This window comes from Amblyomma maculatum, unplaced genomic scaffold (genome assembly GCF_055883805.1).
Source record: "Amblyomma maculatum isolate TAMU_Amacu unplaced genomic scaffold, ASM5588380v1 scaffold_13, whole genome shotgun sequence".
Lineage (NCBI taxonomy): Eukaryota > Metazoa > Arthropoda > Arachnida > Ixodida > Ixodidae > Amblyomma > Amblyomma maculatum.
Window position 1 is genome coordinate 3141300 of NW_028146738.1, and position 15728 is coordinate 3157027.

The 15728-nt window shown below is 42.6% G+C and overlaps 1 protein-coding gene across 1 annotated transcript in view; it reads right to left on the reverse strand.

Moving 5' to 3' along the window:
* Window positions 1-983: 983 nt before the first annotated feature.
* The window catches only part of LOC146172108 (uncharacterized), a 111781-nt gene continuing 97036 nt past the window's right edge, over window positions 984-15728 (reverse strand). The window contains exon 7 of the mRNA XM_084586014.1: window positions 984-1722. Coding sequence (XP_084442140.1) covers window positions 1482-1722 — 241 coding nt within the window. The 3' untranslated portion in view covers window positions 984-1481. The remainder of the gene's footprint in view (window positions 1723-15728) is intronic.

A 15728-nucleotide genomic window follows, 5' to 3' on the forward strand; every position in this document is an offset into this window, starting at 1 on the left:
TGAGCAGTGGAACGTGCGGTGGCAGATGATAACTGATTGCTGTACATTTAAACTTTCTGTGATGAAGGTTGACGGTGGACATAATGAAGATGCCATCCATTAACACAAGATTGTGGGCCCTCCTGTAACAGGGTTACTGACACTGCTTTCACTTCTTTGGTCCAAAAGGGAGATAAGATTGGCAGGACCCTCTTTAACAACATGGGCTGGAAGGTCACATTGCTTATTTATGCGACATTGATGTTGGTGTAAGTGAGAAGGGGAGAAAGCAGGTGGATACTGATTCATCCCAACAGAGTAAAGTGACGCCTAACATGGAAAAATGAGGGAACGTGTGCAACGAAGCGGAATGCTTGTGACACATGGACGCATGTTCGTGCATCAGGCATCGCTCGGACAAATACCAGGGGTTATACCCTCGAGAAACATGCAAGTTAATACGGGCAGTGCACTCTACATCTCAAGACACTTTACACTGCACAGTGCTAAATGAGAGAGCAGAGTGCCCTTGCAGATAAGAAATTGGCAACTATATAAAATATTTAAAAAGAAATATGTGCACTTCCAGGTCTAAAGTTCAGAATACTGCTTTCTAATATAGCAGAACACAAAAAAATGACTAAAGTTTGATATCGTCCCATTAATAGGAGACTGCATATCAATAAACATCAGATACAACAGAAAATGGCTTCGGCACAGTGCCAGAACAAAGCCTAATTTGAAAGTTGCATACATATTTACATCATGTTTTTGTTATGTGATGCCTTGCTTGTAGCTATCTTAAAACAATTACTCAAATAAAGATACCTACAAAACACGTATGTCAACCTGTATGCATATCATTTACACAATACGTTCTGTGACGAAGAAATCACTGCCCGCAAAGCTACAGACGGCTCTCGAAGTTTACTCTGCGAACGTACTCTCACTCGAGTGCACTTATGTTATATTGTTTAACAAATTCAGAGTGCACTTTTCGTGAGAGACACTCCCCACAAGTGCACTTTAGTTTACGGGCTTAAATGGGCTATTACTAAACATGACTGGAACCAGCATTTCGAAAAGCATCAGCTCTCAGTGAAACTAAAATCCCCACAACCATAAATATGTAGCCTATTCTGAATTTCAAAATGCCACACGCAATACTTCTATGTGCTCCTCTGATCACTTTTTCAGTTGCACGATATTCATTTTTGAATTTTTAAACATTATTTTTTTTTCCTATATTCAGCTTCAAACCTTTGTAATCCACTTCCTTTTTTCATATTTTACACCTTGGTACTACCCAAGCTGTGTTTGATTAGCTACTTTTCTTCTTTTCGCTCTTCTTGTGCGAGTACTTACAACGTATTCTCTTCTCATTCACCTTTCATACTTTTCTTTTGCATACCCCTCCCAAAATATCTCACGTGCATCAGGTTAGCAGTTAAGGTAAAAATGAAGTAACTAAGCCATGTGCAGACCAGTTCAAAATTAAACCCCTACCTGGTGGTATTGTAAGACCAGTTGAACCACATCGTAGCTGGCCACTCAATTATGCAGTCCATCTGGTATATGGGCCCTTCGTAAAGGTTCTTCACCACCTTCCTGTACACATCACTGAGCACAAATGTTGCTTTTTCATCACACAGGGGTGCCTGTTGTGCCGTAAGATACCAGTCATGACTCTCCTCCTCATCCGAGATGAGCAACGACAGCTGGAGCTCCAGCTGCGATGGTGTTCTGCACAAGCAACAAGAAATCACAGCACAAAATTGAGTGAGGAGCAATGTCAAACCGGTCAGCCAAACTGTCAGCCTTTCTAGGGACACCAAAGAAAGACTGAAGCTGCAGCTGACAAACAGATTGCTGTCATAGAAAGCAGTGATGAGTTAAGCTAGGTAATGTGAAAAAAGAGAGACAGTGGCATCACCTGCCAAAACCACTTTTTACAAGAAACTAAGATCACATTACTGCAGTTTTTTTCATTCCAGATCTCTGATGCAAGGTCACTGCATCATTTCCAAATGATGATAGGGATCACAAGCTTGGATCCCGTGGCAGAAAAGAAAAAAAAGTGTTCAAATTTTAAGCATAATTTAAGAAGGAAAGAAGCCAACAGTCGGCGAGGCCAAGGAAAGCATTGGGAATTGTACTTTGTCTTTCTATTTTTTAATTTTTACTTGGGTAATCACAGAAATAACGCATCCTCCGAATAACGCGTCCGGTGCTCGGACGCGATATTCGGAGGTCGAGGGTTCGGTTCTCACCATCGGCACATTGTTTTTTCTTCTACTTTCAGTTTAATTATCTTTCCCCTGAACAGATTCCATTACTAACTTCTGTGACTACCCAAGTAAAAATTAAAAAATAGAAAGACATAAAGTACAATCCCCAATGCTTTCCTTGGCCTCGCCGACTGTTGGCTTCTTTCCTTCATGTATTATAACGAGCACCCTCATTTCCCCTTCATTTATGTGCTTGTAGCTTACGGGGGTCTCTGTTCTAGCAGTCTTGAAGCCATTGGTAGCATAAGAGGGTTCTAGCACAGCTTTTGTCCTCGCTCTTGATCACTTTCTACGTGACACTGGCGGTAACACAGGACGTTCCACGTCCGCCGCTATGGTTGAGGGTGGCGCTGGTGAACACTCTCAAGGTTCGTATATAGACAACATTAATAATCAAGAAAGTAGCAGGGGGGACAGCGGCCGATGTAGCTCAGTTGGAAGAGCACCGGAAGCAATATTCGGAGGTTGTGGGTTCGGTTCCCACCATCGGCACGTTTTTTCTTCTACTTTCAGTTTAATTATCTTTCCCCTAAACAGATTCCATTACTAATTTCTTTGATTACCCAAGCATAATTTAAGTTACACAAAACTCTATAACATCAATTTCTTTTTTTTATTTTGCCACGAGTACAAAACAAATTTGGCGAGCTGCCCTGAATGCCAAAATAATAACTGTCAAGAAAACAACCTGACCATAGCTAATACTCATTTTCAACAGCACAAGAGGCACCTGTACACATGGACTTCACCAGACGGTCTGATCAGGAATCAGACTGATTATATTCTTTGCAGGCAGAGATGGAGAAGTGCTACACAAGCAGTAAAAACAAGGCCAGGGGCCGATTGTGGCACTGATCATCAGCTTCTTGTTGCCAAATTTAAGCTTCGATTGAGGAAAACACAGAAAACTAGAAGGCCTTTCAGGTATGATCTGGATCAAATTTCATCAGAATATGCTGTGGAAGTGAGGAATCGATTTCAAGAATTAGATCTAGAAGACAGAGAGCCTGAAGAGATGTGGACTGATGTTTGTGATATAATACAAGAAGTTGCTACTAAGGTAGTTCCAAAGCAAAAGAAATGCAAGAAAGCAAACTGGTTATCTGAAGAGGCTTAGCAAATAGCTGAGGAAAGGAGGATGGCAAAAGTTATGGAGCAAAGAGAAAGATACAAGGTTCTCAATGCAGATTTTCAGAAAATAGCAAGAAGAGATAAGAATGCCTTCCTGAACATACAGTGCCAAGCAGTTGATAACAACAACCAATTGAGGAACACAAGAGCTCTGTATAAGACAATCAAAGATATTAAAGGAAGCTTCTGCGCTAAGCTGGGTGTGATAATGGAAAAAGAAGGCAGGGACCTCACTGAAGCCTCAGAGATAAAGAAAAGGTGGCAGGAATACACAGAAGAACTGTACAAGAAGGACCCGGACGTGCAAACACAACATAAGACGGTTGTGATTACTGATCTCGAGCTGGGCATCCTGAAGAGTGAAGTTGAATGGGCCTTAGCCAGCCTTGCTAAGAATAAAGCTAGCAGAATTGATGGCATTCCAGCTGAGTTGCTTCAAAACCTCAACCATGACGACGCTGTTAACATTCTGTATACATTATGTCAACAAATTTGGAGAACCCTGCAGTGGCCACATAATTGGAGGTCAGTTTACATCCCCATTCCAAAGAAAGGCAGTGCCAATGATTGTTCCAACTAGTGCACGATCGCACTTATTTCGCATGCTAGCAAGGTGATGTTGAAAATTCTCCAAGGTAGGCTGCAGCAGTATGTGGATCGCAAGCTTCCGGACATGCAAGCTGAGTTTCGCAAGGGCAGAGGAACTAGAAACCACATTGCCAACCTTAGCTGGATCATGGATAAAGCAAGAGAGTTCCGGAAACCCATCTACTTCTGCTTTATTGATTATGCGAAATCGTTTGACTGCGTAGATCACAGCAGATTGTGGCAAGCTCTCCAATAGATGGGAGTTCCAATTCACCTCATCTGTCTCCTCAGGAAGCTATATGAAGGGCAAGGGGCAATAGTCAGAACTGGGCATGGTCTTACTGATTGGTTTCCGATTGAGAAAGGAGTGAGAGAAGGCTGCATACTGTCGCCCTGCCTATTTAACCTATATGCCGAGTGCATCATGATGAAGGCCAAGTCTGGACGAGTCTTCAGCTGGAGTGAAGATTGCTCGGAAATGTATCAACAACCTTAGATATGCGAATGATACCACTTTAATGGCAGAAAGTGAAGTGGAACTCAAAAGACTTCTGATGTGCGTACAAGAAGAGAGTGAGAAGTTAGGGCTTAAACTGCACATTATAAAGACAAAGATTATGGCGTCTTGCCCTACCAAGTAATGGAGCATCAAGGGAGAAGTGGAAGCTGTGACAGATTTTCTCTTCTTGGGCTCCAAGATTACCCCGGAAGGAGACTGCAGCCATGAAATTAGGAGATGCCTGCTTCTGGGAAAGAGAGCCTAGTAAAGAGCAGAGACATTACACTGCCAACCAAGATCTGTATAACTCGTGCTATGGTCTTTCCAGTTGTGATGTATGGATGCGAGAGTTGGACTGTGAAGAAGGTTGACCGCCGAAGAATTGACGCGTTTGAATTGTGGTGCTGGCGGAGACTCTTGAGAGTTCTTTGGACGGACAGAAGATCAAATCAGTCAATATTGTTGACCATAAACCCTGACTGCTCATTGGAGGGTCAAATTCTAATGTTGCAGCTCAGCTACTTTGGTCATCTGATGAGAGGAGAGGAATCGCTGGAGAAAGATTTGATTTTGGGAAAGGTTGAGGGTCACCGGAAAAGGGGTAGGCAGTGAACGCGATGGTTAGATGGCATCTTCGAGGCGCTGCAGATGAAGTTATGTCATGTTAGGAAGATAGAGGGAGACCGGAAAGCGTGGCGTGATATGGTCCATAGGGTCACTAAGAGTCGGACAAGACAGAACGACTGAACTGCACTGATAACAAGAGCCTTGATGCTGTGTAAAAGCAGAAAGCTCTTTAAAAAAATAACAGCGCGAACAATGGGGATGAAGGCTAGAGAAACACAGCACAAGTATCCCCGTTGTTCGCTCTATTACTTTTTTTTAAAAATATATCACTAACTCGCCCGCCTATCTATTGTGCAGAGCATGAGCAGCAGAAATATTCTTTTTAAAAGTGTCCTTATCTCCGTTCTCAGCCATGTCTGGACACTGCAAACTAATATGCATTTAACATGGTCGCAGATATTAAATATATTTGCCAGTGCTTGGCAGAACAATGGCAGTGAAAGCTGGATCAGTTTGGAAATTGAACACCGGTACAAGAACTGTTATAATGCGTGCATCATTGTAACAGCACCACATGGCATGCAACTGAATAGCTCGTGTACTGTACATAGTGGATTACAAGTAAGCCTATATACTGTATATGAAAAGCCCTAAAAACATGACAGCTCACACAAAGTCAGGCCAAACTCTCCTCCTCTCTTATTTACTCTTAGCATGCCTTGAACAATGTCATCATCCTCATCATCAGTCGGAATATACCAAGTGCAGGGACACTTGGTATATACCACAGCAGCGGACATGGAATGTTATGCGTTAGCATGATTGTCACATAGAAGGTCAACTAGCGGGAATGGGAGCTTGTAATAACTGTCTTGTACAACCTATGATAATGTCCTCATTAAGCTAACCAGCAAACAAAATGCAGAATAACTAAAGATCTCTCCTGTGCTCTTTCGCATCAATTACAGTGACTGAGGTAATGATTCCTCCCACATTTCCGGAAGTAGAATTGCACCTAAAATGATTGAGGAAACCGAGCACATCACATCAACAATTACGAGCCATTACAATTACAAGCCGACACATCTTATAGCATTTGATTTTACTGGTGTGCAAAAAAAAACACTGAAAGAACAATGTCTACCTGTTCTAAATGCAAAATCGCTTCTCCTGTAGAGCCTTGCATGGGTGTTTCTTATATGAACTGAAGCTACAGGCAATTTTCAAAGATAAGAACTGCAGGCATACAGAGGAAAGAACCTTAAATCTCCTCACCTGTAAAAGAGCTCTATGCACGTTACACTGCGCTAGAAAAACAGCTACTTTTTAAATTTAGGCACACCTCAACAGAAAGGTTCTTCAGAAGATCACTCTTAGGCAAGTCTGCATTCACATCTCCACTGTATGGATTTTGAAAACAAAGAAACAGATAAGGTGTTTAGTTCCAGTCCTCATGACTTCAATACTTTTCTTGAGATGCCCGTATGTGGCATTCGTATATACAGCGAGGTTGACTTCAGACATGGTAGTTGTGGAAAAGAACACACACAAGACTGGGTACAGGATGAGTGCGAGCACGACAAATTTTCCCTCCCTGTCGGCATTCATCAGATGTAGGTCTTACTTCCTGAAGAAATGAACCACAGCTACCATTCGTGTTGCATCCTTGCCAAAGAAGGCTTGACAACAGGTCTCGACAGAGCATCTATGCCTTAATGGCCCCTCTGCTGGTTTTCGATATCTATTTTTGTAGCCACTCTTTGATTCACCTCCTTGACTCAAGAAGTCAGATACGTGAAAAAAAATAAAAATTTCCAAGTTTATGCTTCAGAATTACTGCTCCTGTAATTTATTTGTGTCAGGTGTCCTTGACACAGTTGTTATGAATGCAGTGAGATGGGATACAAAGGCTCACGTTCAGACAATACTTTTTTTTTTCTTGCAATGCAACGCAAAGCTAGCTTGAACAGTTTTGCGCATGTAATAACGTTTTTCAGTCACTGGGACTCGCCGCAACGTTTCGACGAAGTGGATCACTTCAAAGACGCGGGCGAGCTGCACATACACGAAGAAAAATTTGGAACATTCAACGGATTACACTCTTAACCCCAAAACTTGTCATCATTCCAAAGTGGCACGTGCCTCCAAGAAAGAACAAATGCCTGCCAGTTTATGCAATGGAATTAGACCTAATTAAGCTAACCACCACTGCAGTTTGACAGAACAGCAGACGACAGTCATGAAGATGCACGCGATCAGGCCACACAAGTCTGATCATGCATTCAGCAAATCGTCGAAGTGTCCAGAACAGCATCATGTTGTAGAAAGATATTCATGGCTGAAAACCGTACCACATGAATGAACATAGCCATCAACAGTAAAGCGACCTGTGCTGCATAAGCGAACTGGGCCGAGTGCTTCGACCGACTATCGGTAGCCACGAGACGTACCCGACATAGCGCCAGCATGCGAACGCGATGGTGTGCGGGAATGTAGGTAGTCATCAGGAAAAAAACAACGCTAGACCGTATGCAGCAAGACAACTTACGTAACAATGAATTCATTACAGCACACAGCTTGCGGGAAGCAACAACTCATGACGTGCACAACTGCCGTCATTTTCGTTGTGACACGTAAATGGAATGCGCAAACGTGCACACGTAGCGCAGCACCTTTCGCGCGCAAGGTGCACGCGCAACACGCTGTGGAATGGCTGAGGTAACCGTCCTTGGAACAATTCGTATGACGTAATGATCACGGCAACAAAACGACAAGCAAGAAAACAGTCACCAGCACTGCAAGACGCAAGAAATTTGCTGTAAACGCTGGTTTTGGTTTTGAAGGCAGCCGTAAAATGTTCTCTTCGTTAAACCGTTTTTCGCGGCATTGCAAACAAGGCTGCTGGGATATAATGCAGGATGAACATGCAATTTCGAGAAATGCACGAAACTTTTTGAGGCGCAGTTGTTTCAGCCTTTCGTGACACGACTATGTGTGCAACGGAATACTGCTGCGACACTGGCACCTCATTTAATTCATATGTGCGATCCAAATTTTGGATCAGCTGCAGTGCATTGTTCCGGAGAGTTCTCTAGAGAACACGGAAGCGTTTACCGCAAATAATGTCATTTAAGGACAGTGACTGGAAATGACTGTGCTCTGTATTAATTGTAGCGCTGCTTGATAGTAGCACTGAAGTAAATATGTATGGCGCAAAAAACATTACTGCTATAACAATTCATTTATTTCACCATATATATGATAGGAGCTCCTGAGTAAAAATCTTGTATGGAACTCAAAATGGTGCATTGTAGATAATGACTGCATGTGTTGTGTGCATGTTAAGTGGACTAAATGATCGCTGTTAACTGGGGCACTCATGTTGGTTAGAAGTTTACGAAAAAAATTCATCTACGGAAGCCCTCCAATGAATGCAGTTATTCATCCTAAATTAGTGTGCCTTGCTCAGAACAGCTGTTACAGTTCATGGAATGGTAATGGTGTCGGTGACAAGACTGATCAGCCTGCTCAAGAAAATGGTGTGACACCAATGACAACAGTGACTCATTCTATTTTAGTGCTTTCAGGCATTGTACATTCCCCATTGTTCTGAACCCCAAGGCATGCTGCTAAGCTTGTTGCGTAGGGCACTCAGCTACTATAGGGCAGGGAATCTGGGTTTGATCCTGGCCAAATGCAGTGCGAACCTGTATGTATGATATCGGTGCACATGAAAGAACCTCAGTTGGTTAAAATTATTCGGAGCCCTTCACTGCGGCATGTCCCTCATAGCTTGGGTTGCTAAGGGCAATAACTAAGCCCCATAATCGGGCCAACTCGTTGCCAGCTTTATGGGTATCTCACCGGAAGGTCTACTGTGCACACCTTCAGTAGGGACATTACTAGTACTATACTATACTATACCCAGTACTATACTAGTACTATACACATACAGCAGAGCCTAACTTATAAATTTTGAAAAAAATACTCATGAAAGGCCCCTATCAGAAAACAAATCAGTAAAGCTTATGTACCGTCTTTGCCAAAAGTAACCAGGCTGCTCCGAAAGCTAGCGGAGCAAGCACGCGGCCGTGTGGCGGCATTGCGCTCGCTGTGGCTTATCGGTGCTCGTCAGCTCCGAGGGTACAATAGCTGACGTAACTTCGCACCCTCACTCTCGCCCGTTGGATGATAAAAACTAGGCGCGTATGATGTGTGGGCTGCGGTTTTACGTGTGCGAAGCCTGGTTGTGCCCAGCGAGGGCGCTCAGTATAGCGACGGGGCTATTCGCTCTTCTTGGCAACTGCGGGAAACAGAAAAACAGGTGATAGTAGACACGGTGAGCTCTTGTTCGTTTCTAGGACGAATATGTGCTAGGTTTGCCAGACAGTGTCGCCCTGAAATAAGGGTTCCGCGAGCAGGAAAGCAATCATGTGCATATAATGGGTAAGCGCGAGGAAGGTTTTATTTTAGTTTACTTAAACCAAAACTTACCTACAAGCAAGTGCAAAAATTTGTTACAATCAATCATTGCACATATTTTAAACAGTCACCCCGAGGGCTAACACAATTTCGCAAGCCTAAAAGAGAGATAAGGTGGCTTGAAAGGGTTCACAAGCTTTTCCTAGTTACGACCTGTAATGTGGCACTACGCAAGGCACCTTGAAGAAAGCATATTGAAATTTCGAGGTGCGATGTACAGGCGCATGGAACACACAGGAAAGCGCAATTCTGCTGGTGCGTTTCAGCAGCGGATTACAGAACACAAGCACGTATAATTATACAGCGAGAAACGGGACATATTATCTGCTTCAGGGCAGTTGCCATGAAGAGCGAATAGCCCCGTCGCTATACTGAGCGCCCTCGCTGGGCTCTACCAAGCTTCGCACACGTGAAACCGCAGCCAACACATCATACGCGCCTAGTTTTTATCATCCAACGGATGAGAGTGAGGGTGCGAAGTTACGTCAGCTATTGTACCCTCGGAGCTGACAAGCACCGATAAGCCACAGCGAGCGCAAAGCCGCCACACGGCCGCGCGCTTGCTCCGCCAGCCTTCGGAGCAGCCTGGTTACTTTTGGCAAAGACGGTACTGTGGAAATCCTACTATACATCATCATTTTGCTAGCATGTTAGCACTCATGGGACAAGAATGCGCAGCTGGTAGTTCCAAGTTGTCGAATATTATATAACGTTGGTATTGTTGCTGTAAAATTTGATCAGGCAGGAAGGCAAGTGCAGCTATACATTGTGCCTCATCACATTTTTATATCAGGTGCTTTTTTGTTACATGGTGTACAGCTCCAGCAGTGCAGGCCAGAGCAGGTGGAACCACACTGATCGAGAGTTTTATTCAGTCAGGTTTCACCGAAGGGGACATTTTGGAAAAGGGTGCAAGTTAGAGAATTTGTGGGCCCTGCTCTGCCACACTATCCATGTGTGTGGCTGCTCAAGTTAGTGATGAAGCACACTGAACCAAGAGTGCAGGACAAATCGCAAAGGTAGGAAGACAGCTATCGACAAAGTGCATGTTTCTGGAGCATGATTAAATGCATATGAAATGAGCAAACACAAAAATAAAACAAAATCAAGACCAAGAGTGCAACAGAGACCTGTCTTTTATGTATCAAGCTGGGCAATGTTCAGGTAAAAGAAAGGAATTGAAGGTTTGGTAATGCAAGATGCCCTTTGCATTGCCCTCAACAGCGACCTGTTTCAACAATGTGATGTACGCTGAGGTACTACTTCAATTCATGGACATGAAAAATTTCCCCGGTATGCATTATTACATATGAAGACTGAGGTGGTATCATGCATTAACAAATGTTTGGTTTCTTTGTTGTGCCACGAGATTGATTATCTTTATTCATGATTGGCAATTGTCCGTGTTTTACTCTCGGTAGTCATCAGTTTTTTTTTTTTTGTGAATTTCCTCTTTGCTATGCATTTAGTGTGCTCACATAGTAAATGGCTTTGGTTAGTATCATTTGGCACCAGGCGCATTGCTTAAGATGCTTTGGCTAAGCGAGTGACTTTGTTTAGCCTTCCTTACTTGCCTAACTTTGACCGGCTGACAAGCAGGAGAATGTGCAGAACTGTTGACATGTCAGGATTGGCTGCGTGTTATTCTCTCGACTTGTTTTATTTTCGTCTGTGTTGTGTGCCCATTGCAACGGTAGTCTTTAGCATGAGCAGGATTTCCGATGCAGTATTGCTGATGTTCACAGTGCTTAGCCAGAATTGAAAGCATACAGGAAAGTGAAGGAAGAAAGCTGTCCATCAGCAGTGTGGTAGATGCATCTCATGTCCTTATCGACAATCTGATACTCTTCATCAAGGGCTTGAAAAAAAGTCTTATGGAAGTCTTGAAAGCTGCAATATTATTGTAAAGTGGTGTGAAATTGTAAAAGGCTTAAATGTAAAAAAAGGCTCACTGGCCCTTTATGATGAGATGCCCTGGCATATCCAGTTTTGCATATCTTCTGTTGGTGTGCAGTACTAGACTTCATTTCATTAAATACCCTAAAAGAGATAGTAAAATTATGGGACATTAAACCATACAAACCCAATAGTAAAATTAAAAAATACATACCCATAGTTTCAGGAAAGCTTTTACATCTGCGACGAAGTGATGTGAGCAAGTGATTAGAGCAACATTGTCTGGAACGCCATTCCGGACTGCATACAGATATTGCACAATGTTGGTGAGGAGCATGTCTGGAACCTTACTTTCCTAAGGTTGTTTGGCTTTTGCTGTTTGCTTACAATATAAACAAGATGGAGATAGCACCCAAATATATCTAGACTTCCAGATTTGTTATAAGGTGGAAGGTGGAACAAGTCCTCCCGACTTGTTGCTGTCGGCTGAAGAAATTTAGTCATAGGGCACTTGCCCTCCAGTGCCAGCTCATGGTAGGTGCTAACACTGAGCTGTTAAGGAAAAAGCTGCCAAAGGTTCAACAGCTTGATACTTGCAGAACACGCCTCGGTAGCCTGCCCAGTAGCTGCATGCTTAGAGGTCAGCTGGTACCAGGTAGCTTACATTACTGGTGGATTTGGGCATATGGTACGCTGTAACTTCATTCTGAAGCATGCTTTATTTAGAGATTTCAGGCACGCAATGGAGCAGATGCTCGAGACCTTACTTTATGGGATAATTCTCTATGTCGTACATATGTCTCGATCAGCAGTTGATCTTGAAAATACGTGCTACTAGTTATGTGTCACAAATTCAACCAGTTGTACGCGTATGAAACATTAGGCTTATATCTTTCAATGTTCTGACTGTTGCCTTGCAATAATTGATGATGAATCCTGTATGGTACATAGCATGGAGTCATTATCAATTATTACATTATTAGTACGTATCTATACTAATAATGTTTTGAATGACGGCGCCTCAACCTTGCGAACATAGCCTGAATTGGTGTGTCTCTAGGAATCTCTTGTATCTCTAGCTCTAGGAAGGGCTAGAGCACAGGACCTCCTTTGCTTGTTCTATTTGCTCTATTTAATTTGCATACAGTATAGGCATATAACGTAAATGGCATATTTGTGAGGGCATTATGATAATCATGGATAATTAGACAACTTATCTGATTATCCACACCTGAGAATGGACTTTTTTTCCAACAAATTTAAATCCTTAGAATCACAAACGACTGGTTAAAAATACACTATTTTTGCTAAGCGTCTTTCACAGGTGTCACACATCTCACACATGTATTGCAGTTTGACTGTTTGCTAATCATTCAACCAAAAACAGTGGAATAAGCCTTGCATATAAGTTATGATTTCGCTGCACACATACCGAATTATGTTTCAGTAAATTGAGAGCATGCCATTTCCTTTGTCATTTTGTGAACTGCAAATTTCTCGTCTCTGTTCGCTGTGGCAGTTTCTGGCCGTGAATCTATGCGGTGAATCTAGATGAGGCTGTATTATCGGCTTCATGGTAGCAAGGCTCTTCCATGTGGTGTATTATAGCTGAAATTGACAAAAAGATAACACATAGCTTTTGGCAAGAATTTTCGTCATGAGCGCACGGAGGCTCGGCAGCAGTAGCAGGCGGATAGATGGATGGATTATAGGAGCGTCCCCTTTGAAACCGGGTGGTAGCAGTAGCTGTCATGCTCATTTTTCTCCCTATATCTTAATTATTGATTTAGATTGGTTAACTAAACCATCATTCTATTTATTAAATTTTTGTTTCTACATTACTAATATTACGTCACTTCTCTGCTTTTAAGCCACCAATCTTCCAGATTCACCCGGCCACTGATATCTAAACCCCAGAGCTTCAGGAACAGTAACTGCACCTGAATCAACTTCCGGATGGATATCATTACATTCGAGTATATTATGGTCAATTGTTTCACTGGAGTTACCACATACAGCACATGCGTCATCTTCATTGTTAAATTTCTTTTTGTAGCTGCGTGTTCTAAGGCACCCAGATCTAGCTTCAAAAAGTAGGCACTGCCTCTTGAGTTATCAAAGAAAGCTTCCTTCCTGATCTGCATTTTCCACTGTCGGTATAATTCCACGCTGTTTCTTTTCCATCGAATTTATCTAATTTTTACTTCTTTGTTTTTCACCTGTTGCTTAATGCTCTTTATTTCTCAGTCCTTGTGACTAGCATACTTACTAGTTATAATGTGAAATCACCTAATGAAGCACTCAACATTTACACTGTTCCAGTATTAATGTTTTGAATGTGTGGCTTCATGCTTTCTTTTATTTTATCTTTCTGCAGGTCATTCCCTCAGACATGTGTCAGCAGATGGTCATCTTGGTTTCCCGTGCCTGTTTGAGAGTACCGGTTGGGTTCAGTGACTGTGGAGTCCCTTTCCACAAGCAATTGTAGCGAGCCCAAGTGCAGTAAATAACATATTTTAATGCAGTAGCATCAAAGGCCCTGTTATACAGAAAATCTGGTAATGGCATTGTTAGTTAAAAATCACGGGCATGGCTCTGGCTGGTGGACAACTGTCCAGTGGACAACTGCCCAGCCCATGGTTATATTCAGAAAAGCAAGTAAAGGGCAATCTGATTTAGTGTTGTTTCAAGCACGCTGGGTTTTCTAAGCGAGAAGATGCTGGTTCGCCCAATGAAGAGAGTGACGATTGCAATGACTTGTCTAATACAGATAGTATATTAGACAATGAAGGGGAAGCACTCTGTGTGCGGATGAACGACATCGCTGAAGACGACGGTAGCTGCAATTTCATGGACTACATGAATGCAGAATGTGATGTGCAAATGTCGTATGCGGACTTCGAAAGAGATCACTGACAGAGGACATTCCGACGACGATGATCCTGATGCTGAACCTGCCCGTGCACAGGTTTTAGCTGCGGTCGTAGAGTCGCTAAACGTCGTGCGCAGTTTTGTGGAGTGTAGTGGTGGTAACAGTGATATGCTGTGCAATTTGTCAACTGGAGGACATGACACGGTGCCGCAAACTACGGTGCCAAGCAGTCACGCATCGATGACTACCTCAAGTGAACATCTAAATAAAGGGGCTGTATTGATGAACCAAGGTATCGTGCAATTGTTTTTCATTTTTCGTCCATTTTTGATAATTCGACACCCCGGTTAATTCTAATATTTTTCGCGGTCCCAAGGACTTCGAATTAACAAGGTTTTAGTGTATATTAGGACGTGTTTGTATGGCTAAAAATGGATTCAGTCTTGTGCTGATGGTCGACAGGAAAAGAGCGATAGTTGGGTGCAGTTATAAGATTTATGTGCTGTGACTGGGGATAATAAAGTGTATGAAAAAGTTAGCTGTGGTTTAGCTTGTGGTTAAACCTGGAGTTACATGAGAGTAATCTGCATGGCAATGCTTAGGGTTGGCCAGAAAGTAAAGACATTTCTTTTGCACTAAACAGTTTACTCTATGGTTTAACCTTTATGCTAGAAGGGAATCACTTCACATATGAGCACCCCTTTTGTCTCATCGTTGACCATTCTCATTCGTGCGTAGAAGACTTCTAGTAGTATGACATCATCTCTGCATCGAACTCTGGGGCACACCGCTGTCACAAAGTTCGAATCAACCTTTTGCCCTTGCAACTCGTTGTTGTTCGACTCTACCAACTACTAAGTTATGTGTCTCTTCTTCTCTGCTTCTGGCTCTTTTTCATCTTTTCTAATTCTTCCTTCCTTCTTTTTCTTTTTTTTTCTTATTTCTTTGGACAGGCACGGCAAAATGGTGAGACTGTGGCCAATGTAGCTCTCATTACAAAAAGCTTAAGCACAAAAATTTCTACGCTGTGTTAGAGAAGGTAAGAAAGGTTAGATTTCATTGCTGTTATACTTGCGATAGAGTTATAATTAGAGCTGCGTTATCCTGAACAAGCTCCAATACAATGCAAAGGGTGGCATGATGAGGGTTCCAAATAGGGGCAGCATTGGAATTTGGGAAGAACAAGTTTTATAGGGAATTAAGTTTAAAAGGGCTGGGACATTGCTGAAGTTTCGGAGTAAATAACCTAACTTCTGGTTAGTGCTGCTAATAATTAGTTCGATGTGCGGCTTACAGGTTAGTGACGGGGATATAAGTGCACCCAAAAACCAGTAGGATGTTAGGGATTGAATCGGAATACGGTTCAGAGTATAGGAAGAAATAGTACATTTTTGTCTGTAAACTCATTAAAGTGCACTTAACAGGG